General features: G+C 45.4%; 1 protein-coding gene across 1 annotated transcript in view; it reads left to right on the top strand.

The window, feature by feature from the left end:
- Nucleotides 1-6583: 6583 nt before the first annotated feature.
- Nucleotides 6584-18143, top strand: part of LOC114040170 (transcription initiation factor TFIID subunit 1-like) — a 55283-nt gene continuing 43723 nt past the window's right edge. The window contains exons 1-16 of the mRNA XM_027858184.1: nucleotides 6584-6793; nucleotides 7464-7520; nucleotides 7895-8270; nucleotides 8764-8931; nucleotides 9431-9555; nucleotides 10589-10696; nucleotides 11303-11458; nucleotides 11817-11990; nucleotides 13637-13741; nucleotides 14431-14631; nucleotides 15013-15154; nucleotides 15407-15537; nucleotides 16032-16106; nucleotides 16593-16721; nucleotides 17262-17378; nucleotides 17709-17890. Of these exons, the coding sequence (XP_027713985.1) occupies nucleotides 6584-6793; nucleotides 7464-7520; nucleotides 7895-8270; nucleotides 8764-8931; nucleotides 9431-9555; nucleotides 10589-10696; nucleotides 11303-11458; nucleotides 11817-11990; nucleotides 13637-13741; nucleotides 14431-14631; nucleotides 15013-15154; nucleotides 15407-15537; nucleotides 16032-16106; nucleotides 16593-16721; nucleotides 17262-17378; nucleotides 17709-17890 (2456 nt within the window). The remainder of the gene's footprint in view (nucleotides 6794-7463; nucleotides 7521-7894; nucleotides 8271-8763; nucleotides 8932-9430; nucleotides 9556-10588; nucleotides 10697-11302; nucleotides 11459-11816; nucleotides 11991-13636; nucleotides 13742-14430; nucleotides 14632-15012; nucleotides 15155-15406; nucleotides 15538-16031; nucleotides 16107-16592; nucleotides 16722-17261; nucleotides 17379-17708; nucleotides 17891-18143) is intronic.

Below are 18143 nucleotides of genomic sequence, written 5' to 3'. Positions count from 1 at the left end.
CACCATGTGGCTGTTACTGTGTACAATGTTCTCCTGGTTCTGCTCACTTCACTCAGCATCAGTTGATACAGGTTTTTCTGAAGTCAACTTGCTCATCATTTCTTACAGCACAACAGTATTCCATTACATTCAACTACTTGTATCAATAATATACAACTTGTTCAGACATTCCCCAATTGATGGGCATCCCCTCAATTTCCAATTCTTTGCTACCACAGCAAGAGCTGCTATAAATATTTTTGTACATGTGGGTCCTTTTCCCATTTTTATGATCTCTTTGGCATACAGCCCTAGATGTACATTAATTTTTGATGAGTGCCTTTTGGGAAGTAACTGAAAGGCTCCCTTGGGAAGGTGAGAGCTATTATTAACTAATTGTTGGAATAGTCAACTGCATTTACCTATAGAACCAACACTGAAGATTCAGTCTGGAATGTACAGATAGGCCTAGAAACAGAATGCTAGTTTATATAATTGTTTCTGTTGGTGGTAGTCCTTCATTCTTGAAGAGGACTAATGACATCACAAGGGTGGTGTCTTGATTTGCCCATGAATTGGATTTAAGTGAAACAGAGCTGTGCAAAGTTGTCAGCCTCTCTCCTCTAAAGTCATCGAAGTACAGTGGCAAGACAAAGTCAAGACAGTTGGCAATGAGAGGGAGAAAGGGAACAAGCATTAATTAAGTGCATACCGTATGCCAGGTACTATGCTAAACATTTGCAAATATCTCATTGTCTTTATGGCAGGAGGCTAATGGAATCCATTCCACATGGTTGGGAAAGGTCTACATCATTTCTGCACCGGGCAATTACATGAGAATTCTGTGCTCATTTATGAATGAGATGGTCTAATATACTTAGATCCTCCATTGGATAGGAGCTGTGCTCTGACATTCCTGAAGAACCAGTTATGGGTTGTCCATAATGATTGCACTCATCTCTATTGGCCTGGCAGGACAAAGATCCAAATTCTCTACTGGTCCATGGCCATACAACTATGCTTGTAGGTACTTAGGTCAAGAGGGTACCCATTCACAGAGCCCCTTCTATGCCTTTGATTTTGTTAAGGGGTATATGGGCTCTGACTCAGGGACCCTGGGAAGGATGCATGTGGGGTTGGGTTGTCCTCCATGATGCATGGGAGCTGAAAACCCCAAGAGGAGCCTAGTCAATTTATAGGGAGTGCTCTTGGAATAATATCAGACATTTCATTTAGAGTTGGAAATTAGTGTACTATCTGTCTTTAACAACCAACCAGTTGCACTGTACAAAATAGTTAATATACATAATAAGATTTATTGGGATTAATAAGGAATAGGAAATATACTCTCCAGATGAGAATTATAACAACATATGAAGAATCAGTATAGGGATTCATAATATCTATTCTGTTATGGATAAGGGGGATTAGACTCTCTACTATCAGTCAGTCAGTTAATAAGTATTTATGAAGCACTGTGTTCCAGACAATGCTAAACAGTGGATATATGGAGAATGGCAAAAGACAGTCCTTGATCTCAAGAACCTCATTGTCTAATGAGAGAGACAACAGGCAAATAACTATATACAAACTAGATACACACATATACATACATACATATATATATATATATATAATATATATATGATAAATATGAGATAATCAGTAGAAGCTGGGCACTAGAATTGAGGGAGACCAAAAATAACTTCTTGGATAATTAGGATTTTAGCTGAAGAAAGGAAGCCAGAATCTGGAAGGTGAGGATGAGGGAGAGTGTTCCAGGCAAGGAGAACAGCCAGTGAAAATGCACTGTGCTGGGGGATGTGTCTTGTGCGAGGAACATTGAAGTTAGTGTCACTTGATCATAGAAGAAATGGTGGGGATAGGGGGAATGAGGTGTGAGAATATTGGAAAGGTAGGAGGGCTTTGGATGCTAAAGAGATTTTCTATTTAATCTTGGAGGTGACAAAGAGTTACTGGAGTTTACTGAGTAGGATTCGGGGGTGGATTTGGTAAGACTTGCACTTTAGGAAAATCATTTTCTGAGAGCAGAATGGAATGGAGCAATGAGACCTGTGGCAGGCAGACTGACCAGTAGGCTACTGCAGTTGGCCAGATGTAACAAGGTGAGGGTCTGCTCCAGCGTGGTGGCAAGGTCAGAGGAGAGAAAAGGGTTTAGAACAGAAATGACAAAGGCAAAATTGAGAAGACTTGGCCATAGATAAGATGATGTAGAAAGGGGGCGGGGGCAGAGGGGGGAGGAAAGAGAGATTTTTTTTTGAGGCAATCAGAGTTAAGTAACTTGCCTAGGGTCACACAGCTAGTAACTGTCTGAGGCCAGATTTGAACTCAGGTCCTCCTAACTCCAGGGCCGGGTCCACTATCCATTGCACCACCTAGCTGCCCCATTGGTACTTTGAGTTTGGAAGGAGAATGTGATATCAAAGTATAAGTTGTTCTTTTTCTGCCTACGTCATCCCAGGTAGTCATTAAGCATTTATTAAGTACCTACTAAGCATCAGGCACTGTGTTAAGTGCTGGGTATACAAAAAGAAGCAAAGGACACTCCCTGCCCCAGGAACTCACAATCCATGTCATTGGGTATCAGTTTATATAAAATTTTCTATGTCTATTTCCTCATTTCTTAATGTGGAGTGCATTACTATTCCATTAGTACACAACTGAAAACTGAAAAAAAAAACCCACAAAGACAACAAGGTTTTGTATGACTCACACCAAGCTGTTAATTCCTTTTACAATTCTTTCATCAATAGATCTCATTCTTTTACTTCTTTTTTTTTTCCTTGAGTGCTTCCAAATGGTCAGATGCTGGGTAGAGTCTAATCATTGTCCTCCTGGTCTAAGCTTTGCAAGATTTTGACCTGGATTTGGATCAGCCATTCCCCAATTGGACATATAACATATTCCATATTTTAGCCAATGGAAAAAATATTGGTATAAAAATTTTGGTATCCAGAATACCTTTGTATTTGTCATTGACCTCCATAGGGTATAAAGCCAGTGGTGAGACTATTGTGTGAAAGGGTATGAACAGTGGGAAGTATCTTCAAGCATGCATTGGATCAAAAGGTTCTAAGAAGCCATATAGTCCCCTCTGATTTTAAAGTTTTGTGATTCTGTGATTTGATTACCTTGGAAGTTATGTGGGAGAGGGAAGACACTAAAATCCAAGAAACAAATTAGGAGATGATTAGAATAGTCTAGTAGAGAATCAGTGGGAGCCTGAGCTGAAATAGTCACTATGGGAATGAACATGAAGGGATGGATATTGGACATATTGTAAAAGTAGAATTGAGAATATGAGGCAGTTAATTGACTATGGGCAGTGAACAGAAGACTTGAGAATATCTCCAAGATCATAAATGTGGATGACTAGAAGCATGGAGGGGCTTTTAACAGATATAGAGAATTTTTGAAAGTGGTGATGATATGAATGCTAATTTTTTCATTTGGATGAGGATAATGAATGCCAATTTTGACAAATGGAGTTTGAGATGCCAAAAGAACATACAGAGGAAAGAAGTCCTCCCTCAGGCTTCCATGAGATAAATTTCTGGGAGTGAAACCAAGTCAATGGAAATGGGCCCGATCTTAAAGAGATAAACACCACTAAAATGGTGATTTGGCGGAGTCTGAGCCTGTGAAGAAAAACACAAATTGAATTTATTGAGGTAAAATTCAGGAGACGATATGGAAGAGTTGAAGGAAATTAATCTCTAGGTCCACATTCTACTCCTGGTTTCTTTGTGATAAAGTTGTAGGAGATAGAATAGGAGATAAAGACTTGATGTATATGAGAACAAGAAATTGTGAAAGTCATTGTGAGGGATTTGGACTTGCAAAGAAAGCCAGAGAAAGAATTGGAGGGAGAGGAAAATAGGAAGAACTTAAACATAAACCGAATGAGAGCATTATGAGCTGAAGTTGGACATTCAATATGAAAGAAGATTCAATTCAATGACAATCAAGTTTTAAGGAATAAGGACCTGAAGAAAATGTCTCAAAGAGGTAGGAAAGGGAAGAGGTATTTAGTCAGAAAAAGTAAGTGAAAAAGGAAAAGGCCTGAAAGAAAAGCAAAGTAAAACAAGTTGGTAATAAAACAAACTGAAAAAGCATTGATAAGTATATAAGGAGATTTAATTCGCAACACACTCACACATAGCCTACGTGGGTGATCTTCTACCAGCCTTGAACTTGACTCATTATCATGTTAATTCTCAGTATCTCAAGTTCTAAGGCAATGCCTGGATGTGTTTGTATATTTCTCTACTTTTAAAGAAAATTGTGACCTCTTTCTCATTAATTAAACCAGTTAGTTGTGAGATCTACCCAGTTTTTTTTTAAAGTACAAACATCAATTTGTATTTATATATTAAAATATTAAATGTTACCTATTTAGTTGAGGGATTCTCTGTTCCCATAATTGCTCATCTCTCTTACATATCAAAGCCTATAATTACATAAGATTAATCAATTTCAGAAATAATTGACTATGCAATTAACCCAGCAAGAAGTAATAACACAAAGACACAAAGAAAAAAACGCACTTAGAGTTAACAAGCCAAATTTCCCCTTAACCACAATAGCTGATTTGTAAATAAAAATAATAATGATTTTTTCCTCTCTTTATTTTTTGTTTTTACATTGGCTCTCTAGTTGGGAAATGATGAGGTAAATATTGATGGGGAAGAGGAGAAGGGAAAGAGAATAAGTATGTATATAGCCCTTATTACATGCCAGGCACTACACTAAATGCTTTACAAATACTATTTCATTTAATCTTCATGACAACCCTGTGAGACAGGTGCTGTAATTATCCCCATTTTGTAGCTGAGGAAAATGAGACAAAAATGGCAATTGTGACTTGTCCGGCTAATAGCTGTCTGAAGCTGGAAATGGACTTGGGCCTTCTACCTAATTCTGGACCCTACGCATTGTACCACTCAGCTGCAAAAACAAACCAACAAACAAAAAAAATCCATAGGAATGAAAATTGATTTTTGAAAATTATGATGAAGCTCTCAAATGGTCTGTGAAGATCCTCAAGTGTTTTGCTATCTGATTTTGGTCTGACCCTCTATGATTGGGTTGGAATGAATGAGCCCTCAGGGTCTTACATGAATTCTGGGTTCACATCTCTGAGATTGAAAGACCACACCCTGCTCATAGCCCCAAGCTTGTTCACACCTCTAGAGAGGTGTAAATCCTGCCTGAGCAGAAGGTATAAAGGTAAGTTTTGGAGTAAATCTCAGTTGATGACAATTGTTTTGCCTGCAGAGTCCTGCAGAACAGAAGGCTTCCTATCTCTTCTTCCTCTACACGCCCAGTCAGAGTTACAGGTTAGTTCTCCAAGATTTCCTACAAGAAAATGTTGATTGTGGAGGGGGGGTGGGAAAGAATTGCAAGACCCCCAAACTCACTTAACCTCTGTGTCCCCTACTGCAAATGTTATAGTTGAGGAAACTGAGGCCTGGGGAATGGGAGAGACTTGAAGAGGGGCAGGGCCTGATGGGAACTGTTCTGCTCTCCCAACCAGAGTCCTTGCTAACAAGGCAGGTCTTTAGAGATCCCACGGTGTGGGCCCAGACCTGACCTCAGCTTCTAGTGGATGTGAGCTGGGCACTGGGGTCAGGAGCTCAGGGCCACAAGAAGTGAATGAATCCCTTCAGAGGGACTGGTGCTATGGCTGTGTAGGAAAAATGTTCAAGCCTGGGGAGCTTGCAATGAGGACAGAGCCTTGGGGGCTAGGGAAGGCAGAGGGGGTTTCCCAGAGGAGGACGTGCCTGCTGGGCTCTGGTGAACGGGACAGGGTAAGAGGAGCTGGGAGCAAGCTCCCCATCCCTGTCCCTGTTTATCCACCCCACCATGGGCCAGTTCCCTGAAGTCTTGCCTTCCCAAGTCTTCTGCAACCCTGTGTGACCCTGGGCAAGTCATTTTCCTTTCTTCCATCTGAGTTTCCTTACTCTGTAAAATGATGGGACCAGATCATTTTAAAATCCTTTCCAGCTCTAAAATCTATGATCCCATGAACAAACCCAGCTACATGTGCTTTAAGATCCACCTTGTTGAAGGGCAGAAAAACATAAGGAAAATTAGATTCCTAGATTCCAGGTGATGAGGATAGACCCCAGAACATTTGGGAAGAGAGAGTGATAAATGTCTGTTGACTGACTAAATGTGAAGGTCCACTTCAGGGGCTCCTTCTTTGGGGCTGAGTCAGTACTAATCTGCCCCACCCTCCCTGAGGGTGGTGGCCTTCTGTGGTTTTAGAGCCCACCTCCAGGATTCAGGCTCTCATACTGGACAGGGGTGGGTGAGCAGGGGCTCTGACAAGGGGTGGGAATACAGTTCCATTCTGCCATTATTCATTAAGCACCTACTGGGTTGAAGCCACTGTCATCTCAGAGGATAAAGTCATCTCTGAGTATAAAGAGAAAACTGAAACAATCCCCACCTTCATGGTGCTTCCATTCTACTAGGTGTGGGAAAGGAACACCTCCAACCTGTCCGCCTGGTAAAGGCTGCCCCAGGGTAGGGGATGGAGAACCCCAGCCCAGGGTGTTTCTTTAATACAGGATCCCAAATGGAGAAAGAAGACACTTCCCTACTCTCTGGAGACAGTGATACCTCTTTCCTGGAGGAGTCACCTGTGGATTCCAGCAGTTCTGAGGAGGAGAAGGAGGATGCACCCAAGGAGAATGGACAGGATCATGGGGATCCCTGGGGAGTCAGCCCGAGAGGCACCAGTTTGCCTACAGTCACAGAGCTCTGGCCACAATTTAGGCATGGAAAGGTAGGTTGGGACCACATGCAAAGGACATCAGGGGAAGAGAAGGGACAGGGCCTGACATCCAAACAGAAGCCAACACCCAGACATTGAGACAGCCCCAGAGAGGAAGCCAGACAAGCAGACATACCAGGAAAGACAGACAGAAAGTCCGGAGTTGAGTAAATAGAAGGAACCTGGGTTAGGAAAACAGAGACAATGAGGCCCTGAACTGGAGGAAGAGACACAGTGACAGAGACTCACGGACATGTAAAGAGGGTCATCTTTCTTGTGGGACCTTGCAGACATGGCCACTAAAGGTGTCTGAAGTCCTGGTGAATTTTTGAAGCAACAAAGGCCAAGGGAGCATCTGAGCTGCTGGAGCTGGGGAGGACCACCCTCTTCCTTCTCATCACTCTGAGTAGCAGAGGTCCCTGTGGCGACTACTTTCTAAGGTCAAGCAGAGGCCCCGCCCTCTTGATTTCTCCCTCTTTTTGCATTCTGACTGAGCTCACCTGACCAAGAGAGATCCCAGGCAAACACCTGAAGAGAATGGTGGAGATAACCCATTCAGGCTCAGTAGCCAAGCCCTGAAAGGGAGATGGATAAGAGACGGGGAGAGTAGATTCCTTTACCTGAGTCCCACCTGGCCTCTCTGTGGGGGGTCCCTTTCCCAATTTTCCATTTTCTGTTCCAGACTCTTCGTTTCCTCCAACTCTTTGAGTCCCAGAAGACACCTTCCGTGTGGGAGAAGGTCAGAAAGAGGATGAGAAGGAAAAAACAACAGAAAGGACAGTGTTCCTCAGAACCCATCCAGGGGGGCTCCCAGATGACAAGACCACCAGACCCTGAGGAATGCCTAACAGACGATGAGGTAATGATGGGATGGAGGGGGAGGGAAATTTCCATTCCAATCATATTTCCCACCCTAAATACCATGTCTACTCCCTGCCAAACACTCCACCATTGTAGGCATCCTCAAGTCTCCCTCCATTCAGGTTACTGCCATCATCATCCCCACCCCACTTCCATTTCTGTTCCCACCCTTAGTCTCTTTTCCAAACCATCCCCTCTCCACAATTACATCTTTATTCTCAAACCTAATCCACACCCCCTGTTCCACCCTAGACAAAAATGATGACTCCAGTGGCCCCACAGATTAGCTCTCAATCGGCTAACTGCTCCCAAGACCATTACTCAGAAGAGGTGGCCCCATGGCGTTATGGCCCTGCCAAGCTTTGGTATGATATGCTGGGTGTCCCTCCCCACGGGAGAGGTTTTGATTATGGATTTCGACTTAAAGAAAAGTCACCAGAGGAGGAAGAGACAAGCCAAATAGACCACCCCTTGCTGAAGGATGAAAACTTCCTGATGGTCATGCAGAAATCCTGGGAAGATGACATAATCTGGGATAACAGAGATGTCCAAGGGTCCTGCCCTAATGCCCAGAAAGTATCTCAGGCAGGGTGGATTCCCTCCGAAAATACCAGATTGCTCAAAACAGGTCAGAGAGCTCTGGAAGAACTGGGAAAATGGTGGAAATGGGGGTGGGGAGGGAATGGAAATGGGTTTGGGTCACGACAATAGAGATGGTTGTGAGTGTAGTGATTGGGATGGAGATGTGAGGAAATGCTGACATAGAGATGGAACTGAACTGGAGATGAGAATACAGATGGGGATGAGGTAGGGGTGGAGATGAAGAGGGAGATAAAATTAGAGTTGGTCATGGGGATAGAGTTGGAGATGGAGATAGAGATATGGATCCATATCCCTATCTGGATCTAGATGGGGATGGAGAAAGAGATGGGGTTAGGGTAGGTATGGAGATAGAGTCAGGGGCAGGGATAAAAATGGAGAGGAAACAGATGAGAATGTGTTGAGAATAGTAATAGGTATGAGACTGATGATAGGGCTAGATGATTAGATCCTAGATCTGGTTGGAGCCGACACTAATCCAGTTATCCTGAGCTTCACCTCCCTCTTTTCTCTGTCTGCAGGCACCCATGACCCTTCTCAGCCTGGTGGGTCAATTTTCATCCCTGAGAATGAAGACCTCATCTATGGCCAATGGGAAGACAACATTATTTGGGATGCCCAAGCCATGCCCAGACCACTCTATCCTCCAGTCCTGACATTTGATGCAGATGATGAGAACCTCCTACTGGGTATGGCTTTTTTATGGTTTAGCTCCATTGCCTCACCTGCACCAGTAAGTGAGAGCAGGAAGGGGAAGTTGTGGGAATCCCAAAAGGACCTTGAAGTACCTCCAAACTGGCTAATGTGGTTCTGGGTTCTGGGGAAATGGCTATGGTGGGGAATGAGCCCAGGGTAGGAAGGCATTATGCAGAAGCAGCTTGGGGCTCTCTTTGATGATAGTGGACTCCCTATTACCCTGCAGAGTCTAGATGAACATTTGCCTGGGTTGTGTTCATGCAGATTGCTTTAGGTTGGCCTAGATGTCTCTTGGGGCTCCTTCCAGTTCTGACTGTAAGATTAAGGGATTATGTGTTTGGGTACCAGGGAGAGCTCCCTGAGCTCCCAAGATTGGGTCACCTAGCTTAAGAGTCATAATGGCCCAGTGGAAAGTCAAATTCTGGCTGTTACCTTGCACAGATCCTGGCCATCTAGAAATCTATCACCCTCTGACCTCTTATTTTTTCACAGTTAAAATCGAGGAGCCTGTGGAAGTAGAGACTGCAGCCCCTGACCCGTTGACCCAAAAGGGGTCTTCTAAGAAGAGTCAAATCATGCTAAGAAATGGCATCATGGGAGTGGATGAGGCTGAGCCAGTGAGTGTGTTGGGCTCCAAGGGTTTTGGGAGGAGGTCACCTCTGAGTGGCAGCTAAAGGAGGGAATCCCTGAGTTGGAAGAATCCTGAGATTAGCTAGCTAATTCATCCCTACCACACACAGAAAGTGTTATTGCTCATCCAGCCTTTTTTGGGAAGACCTCCCGAGAGATGAAAACCCAACATGTCCCGAAGGAGATACGACCCTTGTTACAGTCTTTCCTTCCATGAAGTCTAAAGCCACCTATGTGCAACTTATACACACCACTCCCAGTTCTGCCCTTTGTATTCAAGCAGCACAAGACTGGCCCCATCCCACAGTCTAGCCCTTCAAAGGCCTTCCCCAGCTAAACATCAGTAGATCCTCCCAACTGACTCTCTTAGGGACTACTTTCCAGAAGTCCTTTCTTATTATGGTCATCCTCCTGGATGCTTCCAGTTTACCAAGGTTGGTCTGACTCTCTAGCTCTACGCTCCTCCTCCTTGCTGTCATTGCTATCCCTTTTCTTCTTCATTTCTTCCCCCACCTTTGTGACACACACATACATATAGACAGAAACACTTAAGCCATCATTAACTATCGTTCTGCTTTGCTACAAAGGACAGATGTAGGAGCCATGGATAGAGGGTGTAGAGAGACAAATGTGGGGTTAATGTCAGGATAAAGGTCCTAACAATTTGGTACCCCAAAGTGGAATGTGTTGATCCTCCCTGGGAGATCTTCCAGTGGAAGTCAGATAACTTCTTGTTGGGCATTTTGGAAAGGGAATCCTTGCTCAAGTATGTGATTTGATGGTGTCTGAGGTCTCCTGCAGCTCTGAGATTCTGTGACAAAGGTACTGTAGCAGGCAGTGTATGCATCCTTAGGGGCCCACAGGACCCTGCCTCTCCAAAGAAGGGAAGAAGGAAGGAAAGAAGTACATTTCTGTCTCTACCCTCCTGGGCCAAGATTGGCGATTGCAATGCCTGAGGGTTCAGATTCATCTCAAGGTCCTTTTTGCTTATGCTATTGTCATCCCATTGTCTCTCCTCAGACTCCAATCCAGCTGAAAGCCAAGGACCCCTGGAACCTGTCCAATGATGAATTTTATTTCCCCCAGCATCATGGCCTCCAGGTTTCCCTCAGCATCTCTATAATCCAGGTGAAATTCCCAGATATTTTTCTCATTTCTCCCCCCCAACTCCTATATTTGTCTGAGAACTTTTCCAGGGAAGACCATCAGAGTGTAGTCTGTGTGAAGTTCTGTCCCCAGGTGGGAGGCAGCCAGACCTGGGAATTCAAAGGTCAATCCTAGATCCCCTGAAGACAAAAGAGAGAAAGAAGAAGAAAAGAACTTTCTTCCTCCCCAACACACACAAAGAGGGAGATAGATAGAGACACAAGGAGGGAGGTTACAATAGAGAAAAAGGTGAAGATAGAAACCAGAAGGTGAAGGGAGAGGGAAACACAAAACCAGAGACAGAGTGATGGGAACAGAGACAAAAGAAAAGAGACCAGTGAAGATGGGACTATAGAGGCAGAGGCAAAACAGAAAACAGCCTCAGCTAGACTGACTGGAAGAGCCAGAGAGACAAAGAGGCAAAAATCAGAGAGCCAGAATGAGGTGGGGGGGAATAGAGCAGTCATGGTCAGGACCCTTGGATTCCAACCCCAAGGCTGGACAGTCTGAGGAAGAGATCCCAGTCATCATGGGGAAGGCTCTCTTAACTCTCCATTAGCCTGAACAGCCCTAATCTCCTTTCTCCAGCATTCAATACCAGCAGTGAAGCTACACTCCAAACTCTTTCCTACCCACATGGGAGCTGAGCAACTCCGCCTGTTTCATCGACCCCAACTCAAACGACTTGACAGAGGGCCCCACCCTGTCCACAGCTTGATTCATCACATCCAAAAGAAAGCCCAGGTAAGACCTGTCAGTCCTCTGACCTGTCCTCATATATTTTTTGAGATCTCATTTTGGGATCAGAAATGCTAGGTAGAAAGGCAGAGGAAATGCCCTGAAGTCAGTGGGTGGGAGTCAGGATACCTAGCTCTGTCCCTGCTTTGTTGTGGGACTTGGGACAACTCCCTTGGGCCACCCTGGTCCACAGGTTCCTCATATATAAAATAGCATATATTAAGAGGACGTGGATTCAGTGGTCTCAAGGCAATGTTTTAGTGATAAATTGGTATGGTTCCATGCTTTGAGTTCTAAGAGATGGAAAGGACCCTGAGGTGGGGTCACCTATCTGACATTGATGTGTTCCTGTCTGTTCCACCAGGAACGGCAGAAGGAGCTGAAGGCTTCAGGAGGAGGTCACATGTTTTTCATGAAAACAATCCAGGACTTGAGTGGGCTAGATGGAGATCTCATTCTGGTTGAGTGGAGTGAGGAAAATCCACCATTATTGAACCAGGTTGGAATGGCCTCCCAGATCCAGAACTATTACAAAAGGGTAAGTCCTAACTTCCAACCAGAGAGATGGACTGGGAACATGGGTCTGCCCCTGTTAGTCATGAAGGAGACACACAGTGCTACTCCCCAGGCACAGAATAGAAGGAGATGGCTGAGAAGGTGGGTCTGCCCCCTGCCAGTCATGAAGGAGACACACAGAGCTACTCCCCAGGCACAGAGTAGGAAAAGATGCCCTTTATTTGCCCAGTGGTGCAGCAATGGCTCAGGATTTCAGACAACTTCAGTAGCCATATTCAGTAGATGTTCCTGCAAGACTTCTCCCTGTCTCTCTCTCTTTGTGTTTCTCCAAGGTAGTGTGTCTAGCCATCTCTGGAGGTATGTTCCTATGTTCCTATTTTTCTGTTGGCCTCCCTGTATGCATTTCAATCCTTCTTTACCTTCTGTACCTTCCTCTGTCCCTCTATCTTGACTCTACCCCCCTCATTTCTCTGATTTTTCTCTTCCTTATTCCTTCTTGTTATCTCATCAATTCTTTTTCTTTTTCCTCTTTTCTTTCCCTCTGTTTTTTCATGACTATCCCTTTATCTGCCCACTCTTTCTTCTCTATCTCAAGTCCCCTCTCTGTCTACTCCCATTCTTCTCTTTACCTCCCTCCCTTTTTCTTTTTTGCTTATTTTTGCATCTTTCCCCCTCCCTCCCTCCCTTCCTCTCTCTCTCTCTCCCTCTCTCTCTCTCTCTCTCATTCTTCTTCAGCCTCTCTAACTCACCTTCTTCCCCTGTCCCTCCCCTTCGTTGTCTGGTCACAATTTTATGAATCATAATTTTCATCCCAAGCCTTGAGTCCTGAATGGAGCTGGATTTCTCTCCTCTGAATGTTGGAGGTAGATGAATAGAATGATATGTGAAATTCCCTTTTCACCAACCATGTCCAAACTGATTCTATTCTTTTTTAATCTGGTAGTGACTCTGAAGGCATTTCTTCCCAGTGGCTCACTGGTCCTTTGTGGAGGAAAGGTTTACTGCTTCTCCTCTGAATTTCATAGAGGTTATTCTACTCTGACTTCAAGGACTCCACAAACCAGCACTGACTTTCCTCTCAAGGTACCTAGCCACACCTTCCTAGAACAGACCACTGGAATCAGTCAGGCCAACACCATCATCTCCAGTATTATCATCCTCTCTAATGCTTCTCCTTTCCTTTGAGCAAGTTTCTCTCTCTTTCCCCTGCATCTCTCTTTCCTCATCTTTCCATACTTCAAGGCTCTCCCCTCCCAGGGAGACTTCCTGATATCTTTATAATCAGTAATGTGCACATGGGGCAGCTAGCTTAGGTGGTGCAGTGGGTAGAGTGCCAGGTCTGAAGTCAAGAAGAGTCATCCTTCTGAGTTCAAATCTGGCTTCAGACACTTACTAGCTGTGTGACCCTGGGCAGTTCACTTAACTCTGTTTCAGTTTCCTCATCTATAAAATGAGCTGGAGAAGGAAATGGCAAACCACTCCCGTATCTCTGCCAAGAAGACCCCAAATGAAGAGTTAGACATGACTGAAATGATGGAGCAACAACAAATGGGCACATAGTTGAGAGGGGCATTGATTAATAGACTTGAGGGGATTCTGGGAGTTGAGCATTCACCTTAGTGTCTGGGGCTAGTTCCCTGCCAAAGTTCTTTACCTTCTTTTCTACAGAAAATTGGGAAGGACACTGGGCCTCCTGCCTACAAATATGGAAACCTTGTGTTCTGTTCATCCTCACCTTTCCTGGGGAAACTCCATGCTGGACAGTTCTTGCAGGTAAAATGTTCTCTCCCTTTGATCTTAGACCTACCTGAATCAGGGCTCCAGCAGCCAGATGAACTGAGCATTACATCATCATCTCCACTCTCCTGTCTCTCCTCTCTCTTCCTGAGATTATATCATCTTTGCTTATCTTTGCCTCACTCTCTCTCCTCCTCCCTCCCTTCCCCCCTCTCCCTTACTCCTTCTCCCCTTCTCTCTTCACTCTATATCTCTCAAAGTATCTATCTCTTCCTTCCTTTCTTTTCCTTCCTTCCATCTTTTCTTTCTTTGTTTTTTTCCCCCTCTCTCTCCCACCTCATCTGATTCTTCTTCCTTTTCTTTGCTGCTATCTATCTCTGTGTCTATCTTCCACAAACAATACAAGTGAATGGAAGTGAGAGAAGGCAACTTTTGGGGAATAGTAAGGTGGCCAGTTTGACTGGAAAATCCAATGTGAGGATGGGAGTATCATTTATCCAGTCTGTAAAAAGTGTGTGGGGGCAGCTAGGTGGTGCAATGGATAGAGCACCTGCCCTGGATTCAGGAGGACCTGAGTTCAAATTCTGTCTCAGACCAAACATTTGACACTTACTAGCTGTGTGACCCTGGGCAAGTCACTTAATCCCATTGCCTAACCAAAAAGGTAAAAAAACAAAAACAAAAACAAAAAAGTATGTGGAAGACACTTTCTCTTCTCTCAATAGGCTTTGGAGAACAAACTTTTTCGGGCTCCCATCTACCCACATCAGATGGCAGATACAGACTTTGTGGTTGTGGTGACCAAAGCAGGCTACTTTCTAAGGGAAGTGAAGGATATATTCACTGTTGGGCAGCAGTGCCCACTGAATGAAGTTCCTGCCCCCAACTCAAAAATGGCAAAGAATTACATTCATGAATTTCTCCAGGTAATATGCATGTGTATGTGGGGGGAGGGGTTGTGGAGTTGGGCAAGGAAGGGGGTCTCAGGTACAGGGCTGGTATTAAGAGCTATTTCTGTACTTTCAAAGAAGTATCAAGGACTCAACATTGGAAAGGCTGTGAAACTCGGGGTCTGCCTGCTATGACTCCGATTCCTGGGAGGCATGGGAACACAAGTGCAGAATCATCCACAGAGGCTAGAATGAGATGGGGTCCTGGGAAGGTGTGGTTGGCAAAGTCAGATTGGGAAAGCAAGGAAAGGGTTAAGGATTAGGGGATGACCTCAGGGATATGGGAGGAGAGGACCAGAGGTCTCAAGCATCTGCCCACTAACCTTCTTTGACTTTCTCTACTCTTTTCTCCTCCAGGTGTTTATATATAGGCAGTTTTGGAGAAGCCCTCACAGACCTCGGAGGATTCGCATGGAGGACATCCGAAAGGCCTTCCCCAGACTTGCTGAGAGCAGCATTCGAAGGAGGCTCACTAAGTGTTCAGATTTCCATCGGACAGGTGAGGGGTCAAACCCAGAGGGACCAGGAATAATAGAGAGGATAGTGAGGGGTAGAGGAAGAAAGACTGATAGGTGATAGATGGCAGCCTTCAGAAGTGGCCTGTCAAGGAAGATAGGAAGATAAGGGAGGGAATGCTGATGGGCCTCCAATGCCAGGACGAGGAAGAGGGCATGAGGAAGGCCTAGAAGGCAGTATTGAAGCTTGGCCCTATCCTTGCTCTCTCACCAGGATAACTGGTTGTGTCTTCCAGGAACCTATTTTAATTGGTGGGTGCTGAAGGCTGGATTCCGGTTGCCAAGTGAAGAGGAGCTGAGGGTCATGTTGACCCCAGAGCAATGTTGTGCTTTATATAGCATGCTGGCTGCCCAGCAGCGTCTCAAGGTGGGTATGCCCATTTGCTTGGTGAATGGGGTGGGATATGAGAGGAAATGAGAGGAGAAGTTAATGTGGGGTCATGGAATGAATGCTGATCTGGGCATCAGGGCTCCCAAGTATGAATCCTGATTCTACTGCTTAATAACTCTGGGATCTTGGGCAAATCATGGGACTCATTTTCCTCCTATGTATAAAGAGGTCAGACTGGTTGGCCTCTAGGGACATTTCCTGCATCTGAGATCCTATCATTTTACATTCTCTGAGTAGCCCCTGATCTTGGGGTGGGGTGAGGAGAATATGGCCCTGCCTGAAAGGGACCCCCCCATTTATCTTGGGACCATTCCCATCTTGTGATTGTGAGTTCCTTGAGGAAAGAGACTGTCTTTGGCCTCTCTTTGGAATTGCCACTGCTAAACACACTGCCTAGTTCATAGTAGGTGCTTAATAAATGCTTATGGAATGATTGAATTATTGAATTATGACAAGGTTCATTTCTCCAGGATGCTGGCTATGGGGAGGTATCTCTTCTGAACCCAGAGGAGACAAGTGATGATGACATGTGTCTAGAAGATGAGGTAACTATGAGCCATCTGGTATGGAGTGGGAGACTTAACTCTGACCTTCTGGATCCCCTGGTCTGAGAGAGAGAGGGGAGGTTCTATCCTAGAAGATGAAGAGATAATGACTAAATTTCTAAGTACTATTTCTTCTCAAATATTGTTCCTTAGTTTTGATTAGTCTGGCATGCACCAAGCCAGTGCTACCCTTACTTGCCATTGGGAAAAGTCACCATTTTGGAGGAAGCAGAGAGTTGGTAGGGATGGGGAAGGGTTCTGGAGTCTCAATGCTGAGCTTTTCAAACACTTTTTTTTAAGACAATTGGGGTTAAGTGACTAGCACAGGGTCACACAGCTAGTAAGTGTCAAGTGTTTGGTCTGAGGCCGGATTTGAACTCAGGTCCTCCTGACTTCAAGGCCAGTGCTCTGTCCACTGCACCACCTAGTTGTCCCAATGCTGAGCCTTTCACTCAGACTAACCTGGCTCCCTGCCTTGAACACTAGGTCCAGGGTGCTCCATGGAACACAACTCGGGCCTTTCTAGCAGCCACCAAGGGGCAGTGTCTACTGGAGGTGAGAGGAGCAGCTGACCCCACAGGCTGTGGGGAGGCCATTTCCTATGTCAAACTCAAGGTGAGTTGAATGAGCGTTGGGCAGGGGAAGGATGGACCAGGGGGGATTCCTATTTGGAAGGGATGGAGGGATGTGAAGGGAAGGAAGAAGAGATTCAGTGTGAGGGTAGTGGGATTGGGGGTAGGAGACATAGCAGATGGAGGCATTTTGGAATGGACAGATGCTGGGTTGAAGAAGATGTAGAAGGACAGTGGGCGTGGATGATGGAAGAAAGACACTTGGCCTACTGGTAGGTATTGGGGATCGAGGATGGACTGATTGGGGGCAGAGAATGGAGGAGAGAAAAGAGATCCTAGAGGGTGAAGGATGAAGGGATTTGGGGGTGAGGCATGCAGAGATGCACAATTGAAGCATAAATGGTGGAGAGATTCTAGTGGGCTATGGTGCCAAGGTAGGGTTATGGAAAAGAGGGATATTGGGCTGGTGAGTGTGACAGTGTGTGAGTTGGAGGAGGATACAAGGAGACTTGGTAGGCATGTGGGGGTGCCTCAGGGGGTTGAGGCATACCCTGAATGTTTGGATCTCACTCTGATGTTGCAGCAGAACAAAATCCGCTTGGAGGGGGAGAGGCTGATGGGTACTGATGCAGACCTTCGACGTCTCACCCTGAAGAAAGCCCAGAAGTTGCTGAGGATATTTGGGATCTCAGAGGAGGAGGTGAGTAGGTATTTCTGGTGGCAGGCAGGCAGGGATGCCTTGCCACTAAGTGCATGTGGGAGAGCAGGTGGGAGATGGTAGAGGAGATGAAGGAAGACTGTAGTTTCTAGAGGGGTGATGATGCCTTGCTTGAAGGAAGAGAATTATTCCCAACTGTAGAGATGTGGCCAGATTCCATTCAAGTCATGAAAGGGTCAGGGGGCAGGCAGTCTAAATGAAGTTAAGGAGGTAGAATGCCAGAGGCATTCAGGGAAGGTTGGGAGCCCCCCAGGCAGGTTCCCTCCCAGGACAACCTCAGAATGAGTATCTCCTCCCATGTCTCTACATCAGATTAAGAAGCTCTCTCGCTGGGAGGTGATTGCAGCTGTCCGAGCCCTGTCTACCAAGGAGCTACAATCAGGGGCCAATTCCAGAGCCCTCACCAAATTTGCACGGGTGTCCCAGTCCTCAGGAGCCGAGCAGCACAGACACTTCCAGCAAGAGGTCCAAAGAATTTTTGACCTCCAAAACAGGTATGGGGGTTTGGTTGGGAGGCAGTAAATTTGGAGTCCAGGGCTGGGGAGGGGATCCCTAAGATTAGAGGGAGGAGGAAAGGACTGTATCCTTGTGGAGTTGTCTTTGAATGAATGCATCTTTCTGTGTACCTCCATGGGAAGACCCTGGTTCTCTGCCAGACCTTGTATGTCTATGTCTCTGTGATTCTCTGGGAGGGTCTCTGAGTGTGTGTGTGTGTGTGTGTGTGTGTGTGTGTGTGTGTGTGTGTGT

This window comes from Vombatus ursinus, unplaced genomic scaffold (assembly GCF_900497805.2).
Source record: "Vombatus ursinus unplaced genomic scaffold, bare-nosed wombat genome assembly UNPS02012758.1, whole genome shotgun sequence".
NCBI lineage: Eukaryota > Metazoa > Chordata > Mammalia > Diprotodontia > Vombatidae > Vombatus > Vombatus ursinus.
Note: the sequence above shows the minus strand (reverse complement) of the source record. Positions and strands in the feature narration are given on the sequence as shown.